This window comes from Bicyclus anynana, chromosome 27, assembly GCF_947172395.1.
Source record: "Bicyclus anynana chromosome 27, ilBicAnyn1.1, whole genome shotgun sequence".
NCBI lineage: Eukaryota > Metazoa > Arthropoda > Insecta > Lepidoptera > Nymphalidae > Bicyclus > Bicyclus anynana.
Window position 1 is genome coordinate 2,602,207 of NC_069109.1, and position 20,433 is coordinate 2,622,639.

The 20,433-nt window shown below is 35.4% G+C and overlaps 2 protein-coding genes across 2 annotated transcripts in view; one reads left to right on the top strand and one right to left on the bottom strand.

Moving 5' to 3' along the window:
* The window catches only part of LOC112046942 (uncharacterized), a 72,366-nt gene extending 64,726 nt beyond the window's left edge, over nucleotides 1-7,640 (bottom strand). Inside the window, exons 1-4 of the mRNA XM_052890040.1 lie at nucleotides 7,210-7,640; nucleotides 2,694-2,831; nucleotides 1,677-1,812; nucleotides 971-1,050 (exon numbers count right to left, since the gene is read on the bottom strand). Of these exons, the coding sequence (XP_052746000.1) occupies nucleotides 971-1,050; nucleotides 1,677-1,812; nucleotides 2,694-2,831; nucleotides 7,210-7,470 (615 nt within the window). The 5' untranslated portion in view covers nucleotides 7,471-7,640. The remainder of the gene's footprint in view (nucleotides 1-970; nucleotides 1,051-1,676; nucleotides 1,813-2,693; nucleotides 2,832-7,209) is intronic.
* A 376-nt stretch (nucleotides 7,641-8,016) lies between these two features.
* Nucleotides 8,017-20,226, top strand: LOC112046943 (uncharacterized). The gene is made up of 4 exons (XM_024083802.2): nucleotides 8,017-8,448; nucleotides 9,458-9,548; nucleotides 11,035-11,153; nucleotides 11,888-20,226. Exons 1-4 carry the CDS (start codon nucleotides 8,310-8,312, stop codon nucleotides 12,061-12,063), a joined length of 525 nt encoding a protein of 174 aa, XP_023939570.1. The 5' UTR covers nucleotides 8,017-8,309; the 3' UTR covers nucleotides 12,064-20,226.
* Nucleotides 20,227-20,433: the final 207 nt, after the last annotated feature.

Sequence of the window (20,433 nt, forward strand, 5' to 3'; positions counted from 1 at the left end):
ACATTTTTTTAACATAAAAATTACAAAAAAATTACTTATTTTCATTTTAACACAAATTAAATTACTGAAGCGATTTTTATGATGTCCCCATACGGAGCCTTTAGTCATGAGCTGGTTCAACAACGCGGTAAGGTTCACACAACCTTGCAATCCGATCAGTTTCAGCAACACCTCATGATTAAGGGCCCCGTATGGGTTCGAAACTAGTGGGGCATACTCCGACGTTGTATCACGTGAATTTTAGCAGTTTCATAATCAATTAATATGAATAACACTCACGATAGTTTAAATTCTAAAATAATATCAATACTATTGACCTCTTATAATAAAAGGACGAACAATCATGTAGAAAATTTCACTTAAAAGCTGGCCAATTTTGCTTTGACTGTTTTAGAATTATTAGTAAAGAAAATTATATACCTATAGGCCTTTAAATATAGTCCATTATTCAATAAAATTCCAAATCTAGAGCAAATTCAACCTTAACTATTGAGTTTAAGGTTGAATTTGCAAATGCAACTACTTGAATTGAGTGCCGACGGCCTCCGTGGCGCAGTGGTATGCGCGGTGGATTTACAAAACGGAGGTCCTGGGTTCGATCCCCGGCTGGGCAGATTGAGATTTTCTTAATTTGTCCAGGTCTGGCTGGTGGGAGGCTTTGGCCGTGGCTAGTTACCACCCTACCGGCAAAGACGTACCGCCAAGCGATTTAGCGTTCCGGTACGATGCCGTGTAGAAACCGAAAGGGGTGTGGATTTTCATCCACCTCCTAACAAGTTAGCCCGCTTCCATCTTAGACTGCATCATCACTTATCATCAGGTGAGATTGTAGTCAAGTAACTTGTAAAGAATAATATAAAAAATAAAAAAATGGCCAAGAAGTTGTGTTTAGCACTCATTGAGTGGGGACGTTTTTTGGTCGCTGATTGTGCATCCACTTATTAATAGGAGATTGATGATCAATACTCACAGATCCCTTATGTTGGTACGGTGGGCAGTCAATCTCTAAGCCACTGACTTCCTTGCCGGACGAACTGTCCGTACTGCCAGCTGAAAGCAAATATGAAAAGTTATATATATATACTGTGCTGAGCATGCATGGAAAAAGAGATACCGCCAAGAGATTTCACGTGCTGGTATGATGTATAGAAACCAAAAGGTGTATGGATTTTCATACTATTCCTAACAAGTTAGCCCGCTTCCATCTTAGATTGCATCATCACTTCTTGTTCTTTCTTCTGGGCCGTTTCTGCACTTAGCCATGTGTTTGGCCGTTTTGCGTTGCATCATCACTTACCATCAGGTGAGATTGTAGTCAAGGGCTAACTCATAAAGAAAAACTAAAAAAGTACTAAGTGTTGTTGTTGTGTAGTTTTGAAAACAGGAATTTTGGACTAAAGTAGCCCAAAAATTCCTCTGTGCTTGAAGACGAAAGTCTTCGAACAGTGCGTTCAAAGGAACTTTGTGTGTATGCGTTAGTGTATGTCTGTACCTAACTAACGTGTGGGTGTGGGTGTGTGTGAGTGTGTGTGTGTGCGCGTTTGCGTGCATGCGTGTTTTTGTGTGTGTGTGTGTCGCGCTTATGAGTGTGAGTTATTACTATGTCCTTACCTTTATTGTTACAACGTATATTATATAATTATATATAGATGATGACTATACTCATATATACTTACAGTTGTCATCCAACTCAGTCCACTGGTCGTCCGAGTCCGAGTCGGCGCCGACGTCGGACGCGTCGGACGCGACCTCGACGCGACGCACGCGTATAGACGCCGCGCGACGAGCCACTGCGCTGCGGCGACGCGACATCTGGCGACGAAACAATAAGAAACAATAGTGGCGTGCACAACGTTCTTAACTAGAGTAGGCATGAATATCGTCCTACATGATCTCAGTGTTCGTATCTCAACTCAATGATATTTTCGAAAAATATACTCGAGTGGGGTCTCAAATTAAAGAAGAATATTGATGACTTCATCGAGAGTGTAATTGACAATTTCATGACCTTCGGGGGTTTTTCAAAATTTTCAATTTAATGTTTTATTCTTTGCAAGCTAGCTCTTGACTACAATGCCACCTGACGGTAAGTGATGATGCAAGGATGGGCAAACTTGTCCTACTAATGTTGTAAAAGCGAAAGTTTGTATGGATGTATGTTTGGATGTTTGTTATTCTTTAACACCGCAACTATTGAACCGATTTGGCTGAAATTTAAAATGAAGATAGATAATGTATTAACCCTGGATTAACACATAGGCAACATTTAATCCCGAAATGAGAAACAGAATTCCACGCGGACGAAGTCGCGGGCGTCCGCTAGTAAAGAATACAAATAAAAACATAAAATTTAAAATTCAAAACACCCCGAAGGTCATGAAATTGTCAATTACACTCTCGATCAAGTCATCAATATTCTCTTTCAGTGCGCTTTCATTTGAGACCCCACTCGAGTATATTTGCAGACATTCGGTTATTCCCCACTTTCACCCCCACAACTTTTAAACGGCTCAACCGATTTTCATCAAACATGTCTAAGAACACTCACACATAAGTCACCTTTCATACAAAACAAACTAAATTGAAATCGCTTCATCCGTTCGGGAGATATGGTGCCACCGACAGATAGACACGTCAAACTTATAACACCCCATTTTGCGTCGGGGTATAAAAGGTGTAATATACCACTGTACCTCTTTCCCCTTGGCGATGGGCCGGCGGCGGGGTGCGCGGGGAGGGCGCGGGGGACGCGGGGGGCGGCGCCCCCTGCTGCCTCTGCCCCCTGACCACGACGACGACGAAGAGTTGCTACCCGACGCGCGGTGGCCGATCTGTGAGGAGAACTATTATCAATTAAAACGCTGTAAAAAAAAAAGAAAGTAAGCCGTCATAGCCTAGTGGATATGACCTCTGCCTCCGATTCCGGAGGGTGTGGAGTTGTGTGCATTTTAAGAAATTAAATATCACGTGTCTCAATCGGTGAAGGAAAATAGTGAGGAAACCTGTATACCAGAAAATTATCTTAATTCTCTGCGTGTGTGAAGTCTGCCAATCCGCATTGGGCCAGCGTGGTGGACTATTGGCCTTACCCCTCTCATTCTGAGAGGAGACTCGAGCTCAGCAGTGAGCCGAATATGGGTTGATGACGACGAAGGGATGATATTTTAAATTGTTACTTATTTATCGTGGGTCACACCACAGAGCACTGCTAGTAAAGAATAATAATTCCAATAATAATAAGAATTGATTTATTTTACTATAGGTATGATGACTAGGTTTGAATATATTGATTTTTATGATACATTCAGGTAAATAAGCTCAATGGTAACTAATAAAAAGCAAAGATTGACTGGATACTTGCAAAATAAATAAGATTATAAAAATTCAAAATCAATTAAAAATCTTTTATCGTAATTAGATGAAAATTCATAAAGTTATAGCTTCCTTACATTAAATGTGACATTTTTCAACATGAGAACTATAAACACAACACACAAATAACAAAGATATTAGTAATTTTGTTTGAACGCCCATACAAATCTAACAATCATTAAGGACCTACAACATCATTAAATTGTACCATTTTGTATGGGGCGCAGATACCCTGTTACTTTTACAAAATTGCTTTACTATTAGCATACTCCAAATTTATATGCGATTTAAAAAACTGTAATCATCTCTATTCTCTGAAGATTTTTCTACTTCGTTGATGATGATGATGGTGATAATGATTAACTTTTCATTAATTAATTACTCTGTGCAGGAATTAAATAAAAAAATGCATTGTTTTTCTTTTTCTATTTTGAACCAGTTTCTGTTTCACAGTTTGAAAGGACAAGGTCACATGTAAATGACCAAGTCTGAAGGTCACACATAATCAATACATATAAATAATATTGAAGTTTCCCTCTGTGATTTCAAAATAACTCTGTCCTCTCAAGTATTTATAGTTATTTCCAACCTACATTCGGCTCACTGCTGAGCATGAGTCTCCTCTCAGAATGAGAGGGGTTTGGCCAATAGTCCACCACTCTGGCCCAATGCGGATTGGCAGACTTCACACACGCAGAGAATTAAGAAAAATGTCTGGTATGCAGGTTTCCTCAAGATGTTTTCCTTCGCCGTTTAAGACATGTGATATATTTGAATGTGTAAATAAGTATAAGAAATTATAGTTATTTATACATTACTAAAACATAAACAAACTTTTTAAAATTTCTCTGTCTGTCTGTCTAACTTTCATCTTAGTAGATAAAGTAGTTTTTGATATTTTGTGATTTCGACCTTTTGGTTTTATATAATAATTAATAGACATACATTATTATAATTTTTAATCTAATTAAACAAAAGCAGATTTTATATTGTAATAAACTAGCGGAAGTGACTCTGTCTGCATGGAATTCAGTATTTCAAAAATGAGGAAACCATGGAATTGTTCTAGGATGTAAAGTAGCCTATGTGTTAATCCATTGTAAAAACCATTTCCATTACAAACTTAAGCCAAAGAGCTTCAGTAGTAGCGGCATTAAAGAGTAACAAATATACATCCATACAAACTTTCTCGTTTATAACATTATATTAGCAGGATGTTACTTATTTGTAGATTTATACGATTGTTGTGTATATCATATTAAGTTAACACTGAATGAATATAGCAGACACGACAACTGCTGGGCTATTCACTAACTTTGTGGACATAGAAGTATAAGTAACTTTAATGGATATACACACAAATGATCATCTATACTAAAGCCTTACTCTATAGATGAGTACTGTTTACCAACAAACAAGTTATAAATGAGTGTATAAATCACTAGTCATTTCACACTTAAAAATAATTATAATTAACTTGTTCTTGAATTAATGAAAATGAATTTGATTATTAAGTTTAGAAGAATTACTTAGATATCTATTATAACAAATCTTTATAACAGCCTTTGCTGATGAGTACTGTTTACCAACAAAGAAATTAGAAATGAAGGTAGAAAATGCATGTCATTTCATAACATATTTATTTCAAATTATGTATGGTTTGTTTTTAAAATGTAATATAAAATATATTAACCATATCTAATTGTTCTAAGCTTAGTAATCAAATATATTTTCATTTATTTAAGAACAAGTTATTTATAATAATTATTAGATGTGAAATGACTAGTGATTGATACCCTCATTTTTAATTTGTTTGTTGGTAAACAGTACTCATCAAGAAAGGCTTGTAGTGTAGAGAGGTAAATTCTATACATGAAATATGTTTCCAAATAACTATCAGGGGGTGATTAGTGATCGATACTGATGCCAAAAATGTAATCAGTAAAATTTTCGTCTGACTGTCTGCCTGTATGTTCATTATAGAAACAAAAACTACCCAACAGATTTAAACAAAACTTGGTACAATTATTCTTCATACTCCTGGGCAGGTTATAGTATACTTTTCATCATGCTACGATCAATAGGAGCAGAGCAGTGAAGGAAAATGTTGGAAAAACGGGAGAAGTTACTCCATTTTTGCAGATATACTACTGTAAGGGCTGGATTAAATAGGTCTAAGGGCTGACGAAGTCACGGCCGTTTACTAGTAGTTGAAATATTTTGAAAAACATTTTATAAAACTACAATACACAATTTTAAATCAAAAACTTATGAAATGACATGCGTTTTCTACTGTCATTTCTAATTTGTTTGTTGGTAAACAGTACACATAGAGTATGGCTTTAGTATAGCTTTTGTTAGTGATTCTTAAGTCATATAATTTCATATAACCTGTTAATTTTTTGCTAACTGATCAAAATTACTAACTGATAAGTTTCACATAGTGAATTTCATTAACAATGGGATAAACGGAATATGAAAAATGTGGTTTTAATTGATTAGATATTAATGGGGATGATGACTAGGTTTGAATATATTGATTTTTATGATATATTTGGGTAAATAAAGTCAATGTTAACTAATTTATACATAAAAGCAAAGATTATCTGGATATTTGCAAAATAAATCTATACTAATATTATAAAGCTGAAGAGTTTGTTTGTTTGATTGAACATGCTAATCTCAGGAACTACTGGTCTGATTTGAAAAATTCTTTCAGTGTTAGATAGCCCATTTATCGAGGAAGGCTATAGGCTAAATGTTATCCCCGTATTCCTATGGGAACGGGAACCACGCGGGTGAAACCGCGCGGCGTCAGCTAGTAAGATTATAAAATTTCAATATCTATTAAAAAATCTTTTATCATAATTAGATGAAAGTTCATACAGTTTACATTAATTTAAATTTAATTACATTAAATGTGACACTTTTCAATAGATGAACTATAAACTTAAACCCACAAATAATAAAGATATTAGGTTCGTTAAAAGTTTTAAAAATTTTTAAAATAGAGTAACTTCACCCGTTTTCCAACATTTTCTTTCACTGCTCTGCTCTAAACTAAACTCTGCAGGTTATAGTATAAAAGTATAGTAGTTTTTGTTTCTATAATGAACACACAGACAGGCAAGACAAAAATTTTACTAATTGCATTTTTGGCATCAGTATCGATCACCTGAAGCCATATACGAGGAGTACTGTTTACTAATTCCTGTCTTATGGGTATTTTTTGTATTTTATTTATTTACAAACAAGTAAATAAATAAAATACAAAAATAGACAGGGATTGAAATAAAATTTGTATTTAAAGTTTAACAGACTGTATAGGTACTTATTAATTTATTTGTACTATTTATTGACTATTTTTTTTCAAACATTCAAAAATAAACAAGTTTCATAATTGCAATGCTAGTTTCTTTTCTTTTTAACTGACTTGTATAATAAGGAAGGTATTTCGAAAATTAACCCTTAAGCAGAGACAAAGGTAATGAAAGTTTCTGTCAAATTGCCATCCAAGATAGATTACTCAACTCGGTTAAAACCAGAGTAGGTGGTTTACTTATAAGAATTATGTACTTCCTATAGGTATTGTAATAGATTGTATTGGAAAAGTGAAAACTATACACACAAGTGTAACATGTAGATTTAATTTTTGACAACGAAAAGTGAAACCAAACACACGAAAACAAGTGTTCACAACATTTATAAAATTCCTAGTGTCACGATTTTTTTACGATAGACGTCAAAACAGCACTACCCAGCGGTCATTGACACTTGCAAGTGTTGGAATACGTCTCACGAGATATCGGAGCAGTGATAGTCACTTTGTATACTTACTGCGATTTCAAACAGGGATGGAAAGTCTTGGGAAGGCTCGTCTGCCAAGCCAGCGAGGAGACCCAGCTCGGCACTCAGGTCCGCCAGCTCTGCGCCGATTCTATCCGCGCGATCCGCGTCACCCAACTCATCCTTCAAGATGTCACCAATCTCGTCGGAGACTGCAGCCACCGCGGATGCAACCTCGTCAGAAGCAACCTTCGCACCACCGGGCGACTCTTCCTCGCCGCTCCTCACCGCACATTTGCCTATCGAAAACATTATCCACAAACTGTTTCGAACACCGGACGTACTGAACGAAACATCTAAAGTCACAGCGCAATCAATTGGAACACATAAACAGTACAAATACTCTATGTACGAAACGAAAAACCATTTTTTCTTACACACCGATGGATCCCGAACTTTTTGACAATACCAATATGGCGACGGTATTTTTAGGATTTTGTGACCAGCCGCCAGTAAAGGATATTTTTTCTACTGTAGCAACATTATTGATACACACTGTCAGTAAATTTGACAAACATGACGTCATATTCAAAAATAAATAGACATTAATCTAATAACTATTTATACCTAAATAATTGAAATGCTTCGTTTTATAATTAGTAAGTAAATAGTAATTAGTAATTCCAACAAATTAATAAAGCAGACAAATTATTAAATGAACTTTCATACACCTGCCCAGACTCCAGAGCCAAACATTAAAAATGAATCTCCATGTCTATGACCTAAAATGACATGACAGCGGAAGCGGACATTGACGTTTGAACTTTGACAATGACATCTATCAATTTTGCGCTTTTCCTGTCATGCGCGCAAATTACGAAAAGGAAAACCTCGCATCTAATTATAAATTTTGCATGAAAATGTATAATGCAGGTAAAATACCGCAGTGCGATGCACGCTTAAACGTACGCGCGTTTTTATGTGCGAGAGAATAGCCCGCTTAATTTAATTATTTGCTAATTAGCTAACGTTTTAGGATAAGTTTCACCAGTATTAATTTTATAAGGTTTCTTTACCGACCAAAGTGTTTAGATACCAGTTATCATGGTGAGAACGTGAATGATTGTGTAGGTTAATGAAATAAATGCATTATGGCTGTACAAAATAAGGTTTTATATGCATTTCGTGGGTGGATCGCGTTCGTTGCTTTCATGGATTTGGGTACTGCCGGCCGCTCTTATATAGAGAGAAGGTCATTTCTGAGCAACGCCGAGAACGAACATTTAGATGGTAAGTGTATAAAACCCTCATGATTTAGTAATTTTTGACCTGTCTATAGTGTTCTCTACAGAGAGGTCCTAAGTTCAACTCAGTGGCGTACCTAGGGCCAAGATACTGGCCCTAACTTCGCCACGTACACTAACACTAATTAACTAACTACAGGGCCAATGCCCTGGTGTAAATAAAAAAATAGGGCCCTACTACTATCTAAACAAGCTCTTTTTCGGGCGCTGCTGGGCAGATAAGTGCCTAGTAAAAAATATTAAATAGTAACAACAGACAATTACAATGAATACTTGATGATAGTTATCACACTTCACACTAATATGATAGAGGTGAAACTTTGTGTGTGTGTGTCAGTATGTAAGTATGTTTGTTCCTCTTTTACGCTGCGGCTACTGAAGCGATTTGGGTGAAATTTGGAATGGAAATGGATTTTACTCTGGATTAACACATAGGCTACTTTTCGTCCCAGAATAATCCATAATTCCCATGGGATTTGTGAAAAACTGATATCAAACTGAACAAATTTGTGGGCGTTCGCTAAGCAATAAAACAAAATTTAAGATTAAAAGGTCTATTTAGTTGCCATGATTAAAGTACCTGTCATATTTTGAAAATAGGAGAAATTTCCGAAAGTTCAAATCAATGGAAAAAGATTATTTAGTAAAAATTCGTGGGCGCCGGGCAATGCACCGTCTAGTCCCTGGGTAGCTACGCAGCTGGTTCGAATCAGTTTGAGTCAGTTTAGGATCTTATAATTTCTTATTGGCCAGGTCTGGCCTAGTGGGAGGCATCAGCCATGGCCAGTTACTACCTTACCGGCAAAGACACACTACATTTGTAAACACAACAGTCTTGAGCTGCCAACATTTAGGGACCCCCTGCAACCTACTTGATGTCCTCGGTTCACCTAGTGGGTGGTTGATACTGTGCTTTAATAGATGAATAAAGTATACAATAATAAATAAAATAATTAATTGTTTTAGTAATTAATAGGTTATAATAATATTTTCAGGTGATTTTACAATATCCAGGATGCTGGGCATGTATTCCTTGCTCAAAGCTTTAGCTTTAATACACTGCACATTGTACATACATTATAGACCGTAAGTATTCATTTATGAGTTTTATCTATGATTATTATCTGTAATTGTATACGTTTTTATAATAAACTGCCACATGAAACCACTGGCATGGTTTCTCAATATGTTCAAAGTTTTTATTAAACATAAGCTTATAGAAAAGTCGTATTATAGTGTCAATGATTATGTAAACCGAGCCGTGATAGCCCAGTGGATATGACCTCTGCCTCAGATTCCGGAGGGTGTGAGTTTGAATCCGGTCCGGGGCATGCACCTCCAACTTTTCAGTTGTGTGCATTTTAAGAAATTAAATATCACGTGTCTCAATCGGTGAAGGAAAACATCGTGAGGAAACCTGCATATCTATGAATTATCTTAATTCTCTGCGTGTGTGAAGTCTGCCAATCTGCATTGGGCCAGCGACTATTGGCCTTACCCCTCATTCTGAGAGGAGACTCGAGCTCAGCACTGAGCCGAATATGGGTTGATGACGACGATTACGTAAACAACAAAATTGCTTGGAAATGAAATGTATTACATGACGGACTACTTATACACCTATGTTAAATGGTGATGAACTAAAAAAGGATAAACCTGGCTGAGTTTGTTGTTGGCTCTTCTCGGACCAAGGTGCATTTGGAACCCTCATAACGTTAATTTTAAGTTTTCGAATAATTATTATAACCATTGTCTTAAGTGTTACCTGACGTTTCGAAAGAGCTTGTAAACTAAGCCTATTTGAAATAAAGGAATTTTGACTTTGACTTATATATATATAAATATATACATAAAAAAGAATTGCTGTTCGTTAGTCTTGCTAAAACTCGAAAACATCTGAACGGATTTATCTTATCTTGGTCTTGAAATGTTTGTGGAGGTATAGGAAAGGTAAGATAAATGAGAATAATTGCCTGGAAAACCATAAAAACAACCCTTTTCTATTACCCATATAAATGTTTAAAAGTCAAGGGTAGGGTAGGGTAGGGGTACTTATTCCCTACCCCTACCTGACTCCCATCCTACACCTGCCCTACCCAACCCTACAGCTATGTAACTTTTCCACTACCCCACCCTACTTCTACTCCTAGCGTCCCCCTGCCATACCTTAAGTATCCTTTAGCCATCTTCTGGTTTTAACTTTCAGTTAGTTTAGCAGTTCTTTAGTTATACTTAAATAGTATAAGTAAATGCGCCATGATAGCCCAGTGGATATGACAACTGCCCCCGATTCTGGAGGGTGTAGGTTTGAATGTAAAAGTTGTGTGCATTTTAAGAAATTAAATATCATGTGTCTCAAACGGTGAAGGAAAAACATTGTGAGGAAACCTGCAAACCAGAGAATTTTCTTAATTATCTGAGAATGTGAAGTCTGCCAATCTGCATTGGGCCAGTGTGGTGGACTATTGGCCTAACCCCTCTCATTCTGAGAGGAGACTCGAGCTCAGCTGTGACCAAAATATGGGTTGATAATGATGAGTTTAAGTAACACAACTTTCTTCTTCTATTTCAGAGTGGTGTCAATGGGTTACTGGTCGCTAATGTTAACAATAATATTATATTTCACGGAGGCCTTCTATTATCAGTCAACGAATCTCAATTTTTATGTTGTGTTCCCATGCATATTAAATAGTGAGTATTAATTTTTTTTTTTAAGTTGTGATAGCCCAGTGATTATGACCTCTGTCTCCGATTCCGAAGGGTGTGTGCTCGAATCTGATCCGAGGCACGCACCTCCAACTTTTCAGTTGTATGCATTTAAGAAATTAAATATCACGTTTTTCAAACGGTGAAGGAAAACATCGTGAGGAAACCTACATACCAGATAATTTTCTCAATTCTCTGCGTTTGTGAAGTATGCCAATCCGCATTGGGCCAGCGTGGTGGATTATAGACCTAACCCTTCTCATTCTGAGAAGAGACTCGAGCTCAACAGTGAGCCGAATATGGGTTGATAACGTATTTATTTTTACCTACTTTTTTTAATTCTATGCAATTTCACCTGATGGTAAGTGATGATGAAATCTAAAATGAAAGTAGGGTAGAAAGAGGATGAAAAACCACATCCCTTTCGGTTTCTACACAACATTGTACCCAAACGCTAAATCGCTTGGCGGTACGTCTTTGCTAGTAAGGTGGTAACTAGCCACGACCGAAGCCTCCCACCAGCCAGACCTGGACCAACTAAGAAAACCTCAATCAAAAAAAATTATGAAATACCTACTTAACTGACCCTAGTACATATGTTTTCTGTGCCCTAACTGGAGATCGAATCCAAGACCTCTCTGTTGAGATCCACAGCACTTCCAACTGCGGCAGGGAGTTAAGTCAAGTCAAAGTCACTTTACATGCATTTTCCTTTCCAGTTTTAACCCTAATAGGGTTGATATATCTACCCTCAAAACTGAAACTCTGGGGCACCATACCGGGTACATCAGGCATGGACCGCGAGGTTGACGACGAGAATACGCACATTTTACGACAAATGGGGAACTTCAGAAGAAGGAAGACTGGCAACACCATAAAGAACAAACACGTTTGACTGTGTTGCCAGGTGTGGACGTCTATTTTCCCAATGGGGAAAATGAAATAAACCCATTCGGATGTGTCGTAAAAATGGTAATTTTCTACGTAATATATTTGCATTGGAGACCAGAAACATGAAAAACTTCGCCATTGCGGAAAAAAGGAACTAATTTCTTTTTTTTTAACTAGTTTAACAGGTCTGAATTCTTGCATTTTTGTGCCAATAATTTCTTCTACTAGCACACTCATGCTAATAAAAACGTAGAAAACGTACTCTCAGTTCCGATTTTTGTTTTTCTGGTCAGGCTATAGTCCCCATATTATTGGCTGTGTTTGCCCATTTTTAAAAATTACAGACTTCTTTGCTTTTGTGCTAGATTATGCATTTGTTTGTAACAAAACAATTTGTTGCTATTAAACAAAAAATGACAAATTTAATTTGACATTACATTTAAACTTGCTTAATGTTAGTTAAAATGTTATAAACAATCTATTCCGAGTCTGTTTTGCTTGGTTGAATAATATAATTGGTAGATATTTCTCCGCTAAGCCTATACCTTAACGATTTTGAATTATAAAAAAAAATCCTATTCCAAATAGGGTTAGGTATGCCATAGACTGTAGATAAATCCTATTTAATATAATTAATATAAAAATCACAGATGCCTTTGCTAGCCTTCACCTAAAATAATTCTATGTATTGTGATTGACTGACTCTCATAATTTCCACCCTTTTCACTAATATTTTCCTTTATACAATAGGTACAGTGTTTCACAAATATTTTCCTTTATATAATAAGTACAGTATTTACCATAAGGGCACATGAAGTTGGTGCCCAAGGCATTAACCTTATGGAAGCCCTTTTTTGGTCGCTAACTATGGGCCTCATACGAAGGCTCAGAGTCACACAGCGGGCGATGGAGCGAGCTATGTTAGGAGTGTCTCTGCGTGATCGAATCAGAAATGAGGAGATCCGCAGAAGAACCAAAGTCACCGACATAGCTCAGCGAGTTGCGAAGCTGAAGTGGCAATGGGCGGGGCACATAGTACGAAGAGCCGATGGACGTTGGGGTCCCAAAGTGCTGGAATGACGACCCCGCACTAGTAAGCGCAGTGTTGGCCGACCCCCCACCAGGTGGACTGACGATATCAAGCGAGTCGCAGGAATTCGCTGGATGCAGGTGGCTCAGTATCGTGATGTTTGGAAGTCCCTACAAAAGGCCTATGTCCTGCAGTGGACGTCCATTGGCTGATATGATGATGATGATGATGAAGCCCTTTTTTAGGATGTTTTTAGGATGTGTGAACAACAAAATAATTATTTTGTCTGATGTCCTAAAGTTCTTTGTATCTTCGTGTAGCTATTTGTATGTATGCAAAACAATCCTCCCTTAAATGACCAATTCTCAACATTGGGGAATGGGTTACCCATAATTGAGTTGAAATTCCCCGCAATTTGGGTAATTCTCCACAAAATTTATAATCCAGATTAAGTAACATGATAACAACATTATTTAACATTGCAATCTATACTAATGTTATAAATGCAAAAGTAACTCTGTCTGTCTGTTACCTTTTCACTTTTACCTGAACCGATCAAGATGAATTTTGGTATGATCGTAAATGGGACCTTGGAGCAAAATATAGGATACTTTTTGACCCTAAAATAAAAATAGAAGGGGGTGAAATAGTGGTTGAAAGTTTGTACGGAAAGTCCTTCATTTTTAGAGTTACTCTTTTAATTGTTCATCCTACTAATATTATAAACGCGAAAGTTTGTATGGATGTTTGTTACTCTTAAACGCCGAGACTACTAAACCGATTTAGTTGAAATTTAGAATGGAAATAGATATTACTCTGGTTTAGCACATAAGTTAGTTTGTATCCCGGAAAAGTCCATGGTTCCCGCGGGATTTGTGAAAAACTAAATTTCACGCGGACGAAGTCGCGGGCGTCTGCTAGTTAGCAATATAACACAAGACTGTAAACATTCAATGTCTATACTATTGTAATATGTTACTTAACCATTGTATAACATGATTTGTTATACAAATACGAGTAATGTATAGTTTGAACTCACTTTTTGTTACCTATCTAGATCATGAGTGAATGGTATTTGTATAAAATTGTAAATAAATACAATAGATAATATAAATCAAAAGTGCTTTGTAGGCAACGAATGCTTTAAGATAAATAAGATAATGTAGAAAAATAAACATTAACTTTTTCTACTCTCTACATTAATAAAGGTCATAACTCATTGGATCCATCCCGCACGTCAACAGATCTATACTTCTATACTGTTTATATAAAGAGGTAAAGTTTGTGGTATTGTAGGGGGGGTAATCTCTGGATCTACTGAACCGGTTTTGAAAAATCTCTTATTGTGAGTGTCATAGGCTACCTTTTATTTCTGTAGTCTCACGGAAACGGAAACTAAGCGGGTGTTTATGTTAGTAAATAAATACTAAACATTAGAACGGTGCAGGTTGAGTGCTGGGTGGTTCTTATGGGCTATGACCCTAATTCTCCCTGTCCAAAATTTTAAAAGTAGGTACATATAATAAACTTCTTTTTTTTTAATCTTGATAATTGTGAAATATATTTTTTTTTTCATATCCGCTAAGTATTGAGCGTTTTATAAGAATTTTATTTGCTATAATGTTGCCTTGTTTGAAAGCGTGTTTTTCTGGGGTATAGATTTTGTAGAAAGGGCTGTTTGTTGTTAAGCATTATCTCCCTCCTCAATAAGAAAGGGTGGTTATTAATATCGATATCCAAAAATAATTTTACTTTTCTCTTTTCAAATTTTTGTGGCTAAATTAGATTGTGACTTATGAATAAACTCATTTTATTATTTCTCCACGAAAAGCCAACAAAGGAGATCATTCATTGTGGGCCCTTTTTGAAAGTGCCGGCCAACGAAAAAAAAGGCACGAATCGTTAGAACTAATCATTTGAAGTAATAGCTAATATAGCATAAAAGTTGTCAGGTGGCTCTGAACCAAATTATACAGGTTCGATGATTCGTTATTTCCATACATTTTGTCAACTTTTAAAAGTGCCCGCTATGAAAAAAAACTAGAAATACAGTCTTTGTGCGATACAAACTATTGCTCCAAATGGGCAGTTCTAACGATACGTATCAGTATTTTTTCTTCTTGGCGGGCACTTTTGAAAATCGACAAAATGTATGGAAATAACGAATCGTCGAACCTGTATAACTTGGTTCAGAGCCCTCCTACAACTTTTATGCCATATTAGCTATTGCTCCAAATGGCTAATTGTAACGAGTCGTGCCATTTTTTTTGTTGGCCGGCACTTTAAAAAAAGAGCCCAGAAATGTATGGAGCGTGAATGATCTCCTTTAAGCCTATACTCAGATCTCACTAAAAACTTTATGTAATTCTCACCAAAACCAATCAATTACCTGTTCAATGTTTTTCATATGGATATGATGCTTTGGACAAAAACGTCTGGTTTTATTCAATATTCAAGCACTTATAATATAAGTATGTTCGCACACAATCAATACTATTGACAATATTTATGTCGGGTAAAATTGTCTTCAATACTGACAAAAAAACTGTCATAATGCCGTATATTGTCAATAATATTGGTGAGTGCAGAAGACGTATGGGAAATATTCTTCTTCCATAAATTATTTGTAATACATGTTTTCTGTGTTTCGAAAATCAATAATTTTACCGTACTAAATAAGGTTTTTTTATTGACACTTCATATTTCTCTTTATAACAATTCTCATATTTAATTGTCTGTCAATAAGCAATAATTGATTAGCTGTGAAATTTTATCAATTTATTATTATTATTATTATTAATATTTACACTCTATTGTTTAATTTTTAAACTTTTAATAAATTAGATTTACTATTTTATCTATACTATAAAAATAAAATGTACTTGATCTTTCTCAAATTTATTAGGAATACTTTTCAAATATTTCAATTTTCATTTATGTTTATCTTATAGGATAAGACCTTTTATATAGTCACTCCGCTAGTCATTTACCTTCTAATGTACTTGGTCACTTTTAAGGCAAAACGTTAAAACCCATGATTGCTAACGTCATCCGAACGTGGAACTTCATCAATATTAATCAATAAAATTAAATTGAAAAATATTCATCAACATTAATAAAATTAAAAATATTCATCAATATTTATTTTATTTAAAGCATCAGTGGTAAGCACTTCATAGACGCGAAAATGCACTGCCTACGAATTTGTATTGGAAAAGAAAATTTCCTATTTTGCACAATTTTTACCTATGATGATTACCGTAGTAAAAAACTTTGTGCTCGCCACTGTAGGGTATTTAGACAATAAACCCAAGCAACGATTTTTTTTATTAAAATTAAAATAGAATATGATAGAAAGAAAATGCAGATCAATGGGGAAGCCAAGCTGTAAATTATAATTTTAATATATTTTTTTTAAATTTAAAACGAATTATGTGTAAGTAACCAACCAGCCCGTGAGTCCCGTGAGCGAGTCGTGATAGCCCAGTGGATATGACCTCTGCCTCAGATTCCGGAGGGTGTAGGTTCGAATCCGGTCCGGGGCATGCACCTCCAACTTTTCAGTTGTGTGCATTTTAAGAAATTAAATATCACGTGTCTCAAACGGTGAAGGAAAACATCGTGAGGAAACCTGCATACCAGAGAATTTCTTAATCCTATGCGTGTGTGAAGTCTGTCAATCCGCATTGGGCCAGCGTGGTGGACTATTGACCTAACCCCTATCATTCTGAGAGGAGACTCGAGCTCAGCAGTGAGCCGTATATGGGTTGATAACGTAACCAACCAGCAGTAATAAAAGCTCATTTTTTTGGGTAAATTAAAGGGGGAGAGGGATCGGGTTAATAATACTGTATGAAAGTCAGTTCTGTAAAATTCCTAGAGGATTTGTCCTTGAAGGATTGTCCTGATAATAGATCTAATGGCGTGTTTTATATTAGTAATACGTTTTGCCTCAAAAGTGTACTAATAATATTTTTCCTATAACAACTTAGTACACGTGTGGTGCCAATATACAAACATTACAATGCAATAACGAACTGTTTTAAATTATACAATTATATGTATACAATCCAGCACTTATTATAATCTTTGACAATGTTATCACCTTAGTTTTAGACAACTATAACATTCTTATTATTATAACTATATGTACTAATACTATAAAGTTTGTGAGGCTCTGCAAAACCGACTTTGCAAATTCGTTTCCCAATGGAAAGGTACATTATCAATGAGTAACATAGACTATATTTTGTCCCCGTATTCCCACTAATACTAATACTATAAAGTTTGTAATGCTCTGCAAAACCGACTTTGCAAATTCGTTTCCCAATGGAAAGGTACATTATCAATGAGCAACATAGTCCATAGACTATATTTTGTCCCCGTATTCCCACTAATCGGGCTAATAAATTTTTAGCTGTTAAAAATAACCGAGCTTTTACATAAATATTAACCCAAATTGGATGGATTTATTATTTAGTTAAAGAGTTGCTATGGCTACCGTCTGATACCATCATTAGAACGCCTATTTATAGCATTGTTTGCCAAATGTACCAAGTTCAAGTCCAATCGAAAGTCAGAAAGTGCGAGTAGGTAGGTATTTTAGTCTACAAGTTTGACCTAGTAGGTATGTGACCTATTTAACAAGTTAAATAAATGCTACAAATTAAAAAGGCTGTCGTGCCAAAAAGCGATTCTACCGTCTGAAAAATGGCGCCAATCCAAATCTATTTAGAGATTTAAAAGCTATGATTGTATAAAGAAATTCACATGAACAAAAGAACTACTTTTAACTGACTTCCAAAAAGGAGGAGGTTCTACGTTCAGCTGTATGTTTGTTTTTTCTTGGATAGACAGGTAGGAGTGTAATAATATTTCTTTTAATTATGGTAAATTCTACCTTGTTGGTTAACCTTTGTGTTTTCGTTTCACGTATCGTCTGTATAACTTTTAATCAAAACTATGTAATCCGTAGATCGATGGTGTAATCCAATAAATAATAAACGAATAACGGTCAAAAAAGTAATACCAATTATTTTACATTGTCTGATAGAAAAACATATAGTGTCAGCTCCGACGCACGAATGGAGCTTACTCTTTCAGATCGACTGTCTATATAAGTGTATGTTGCACGGCAGCGTCTCAATACCTATGAAAAGTGAAAGGTGCGCAACCACACATAAACAAACACACACACATCGCAGGATATTGTCCTGTCATAGTATTTAATATGACAATATTATTTGATAGCATTATATGATATTATGAGCATATTGTGTTGTGTGGCATAATGCTGTAATAAAGATTTTTTTCTTTGTTGTCTTTATTTCTTTCAACCGAGGAGCAGCAAGCCGCGGCGTGCGCGCCTGCCAACAGCGTGTTATTGTCGGCAGCGCACAGTGAAAGGTACGCATAGGTTGCGCACTAAAAATGTAACGCTGTCATTCATTCATCTAATTTTACTGCCCATATTTTTTTTATACCGGGGGCTATAAATGAAAAATCGATTGTTAGGGAGTAAACTCCAAAAAAATATACTATGCACAAAAATTAAGGGAGCAGAAAAAAAATCCAAATTTTTGGGGGATTTTCAACAGGCTGTAACTTATACAAAAATGGTCGTACAGCAAAAAAATAAAAAGCAAATTGTAGCTCTAAGTGTTTAGTTTTTGGATCTGAGTTTGAAAATTTTTTTTTGAAAATATTTTTCGAGTAATCATTAGAAAACCACCGAAAAAAAAATTTCGAAATTTTTTTGGTGTTTTTTTTAATCTACGGACGTGGAAAAAATTTTTTCGACTCAACCTCCATATGGACCGGATAGATTCAGATTTAATTTAGTTTTTTTTAAATCTCGATACGAGCATTTCTCGCTGAGATATCGATGTTTGAATGGAAAAAGATCATTTTGTTTTGTATAAGTTACAGCCTGTTGAAAATCCCCCAAAAATTTGGATTTTTTTTCTGCTCCCTTAATTTTTGTGCATAGTATATGTCATGATGTTTAGTTATACGAATAAGAATGTTACAGTTAGATTTGTTGATTTTAGCCCATAGTTGTAGAATAGAATACTTGACTACTTTTTGTACGGCGTGCTATTTTTTATAGTTCACATAGTTTGTGTGTGATTCCCAATATGACACCGAAATATTATACTTAGTTAGAAAGTGCCGTATCATTGGGTAACAATTCATCTTTTAAATTAAACATTTGTGAACACAGAATTTAAAGTGTTGTGAGTGTTATTCATAATAATTTATTATGAAACACGGCTCACCTCTCTCCCAACGCGCGCTGCGAGCAGCAGCACCTTATGCACAGAAACTTTTTTTCAGCCTAGCAATTGATAAACCATCATCGTCATCGCGTGCGAAATTTTTAATTATTTGACATAATTAATGAACTGGGCAAACACGGAGCATGCTAACACTTTTGTTTATAATTTTACCTGTGCAAATGACCACCATTTTGGTTCGGCTTAGTTGACGTGGTCTATTATTAACCGACTTCAAAAAAGTAGGGTGCTTTTAATTCGACACGAATGTTTTTTTAATGTTTGAATCCAGAATTGAATCATATCTTTGTTTCGTTCATTTCGTCATTTATTAACCAATTTAATTTTTTTTTTTGTTTAAAAGAGTATTCTTCCAGATTGGCCCCATTTAATTCGATTCGATTCTGATTCGAAAAATGAAATATTTCTAAAATAACCGATTTCTAAGGTGTATTTTGCTCTAAAAAGCGAAAAATAACATCGTGCCTATGTCCTTCTATTGATCGCTATGAAGGCGGTGCCAAAAAAACAATAAACTTTAAGTGCCTATTGGCATAGCACTGCTTTCAAAACATTTCTTATTTTATATTGTTGTCAATTTATTATTATTTTTTTTATTAATTATTTATTTATTATTATGCAGCATATTACCTGATGAAAAGTCACCTTAAGGTCAGAACTCATTAGAGCCGCTCCGCACGATAAAAAATCGATACGACAGTTACGGCACTTTCTAGCTATTGATTTTAAAGTGCGCTTCATAGATGTAGGTGAACATAGGCGATTTGCATTTTGTTATTTAATTAGTGACTGAAGTTGTTTGATTATAGAGAATACTTAATATCCTTAACAAATGGGTGAATATAAAAAACAGATGTACGAATAAGTTTTTTATTCAGAACCAAGGTTATTTCTTGTATTTCACTATTTCAAGTGTGTTAACAAATTTTGTAAAAATATATAAATTTGGAGAAGATAAAAAACAGATTGGTATAGTAATTTTTTTGTCAGAACTTAGTTTATTTCTTGTGTAACTTAGTTAATTCTAAGTGTTTTAAAAAATCCAAAA

Coding starts and splice junctions, on each gene's coding strand:
- LOC112046943 (XM_024083802.2), top strand. CDS start 8,310: ATGGCTGTACAAAATAAGGTTTTATATGCATTTCGTGGGTGGATCGCG. Junction 9,549..11,034: donor TTGTACATACATTATAGACC/GTAAGTATTCAT, acceptor CTTCTATTTCAG/AGTGGTGTCAATGGGTTACT. Junction 11,154..11,887: donor GTTCCCATGCATATTAAATA/GTGAGTATTAAT, acceptor TTTCCTTTCCAG/TTTTAACCCTAATAGGGTTG.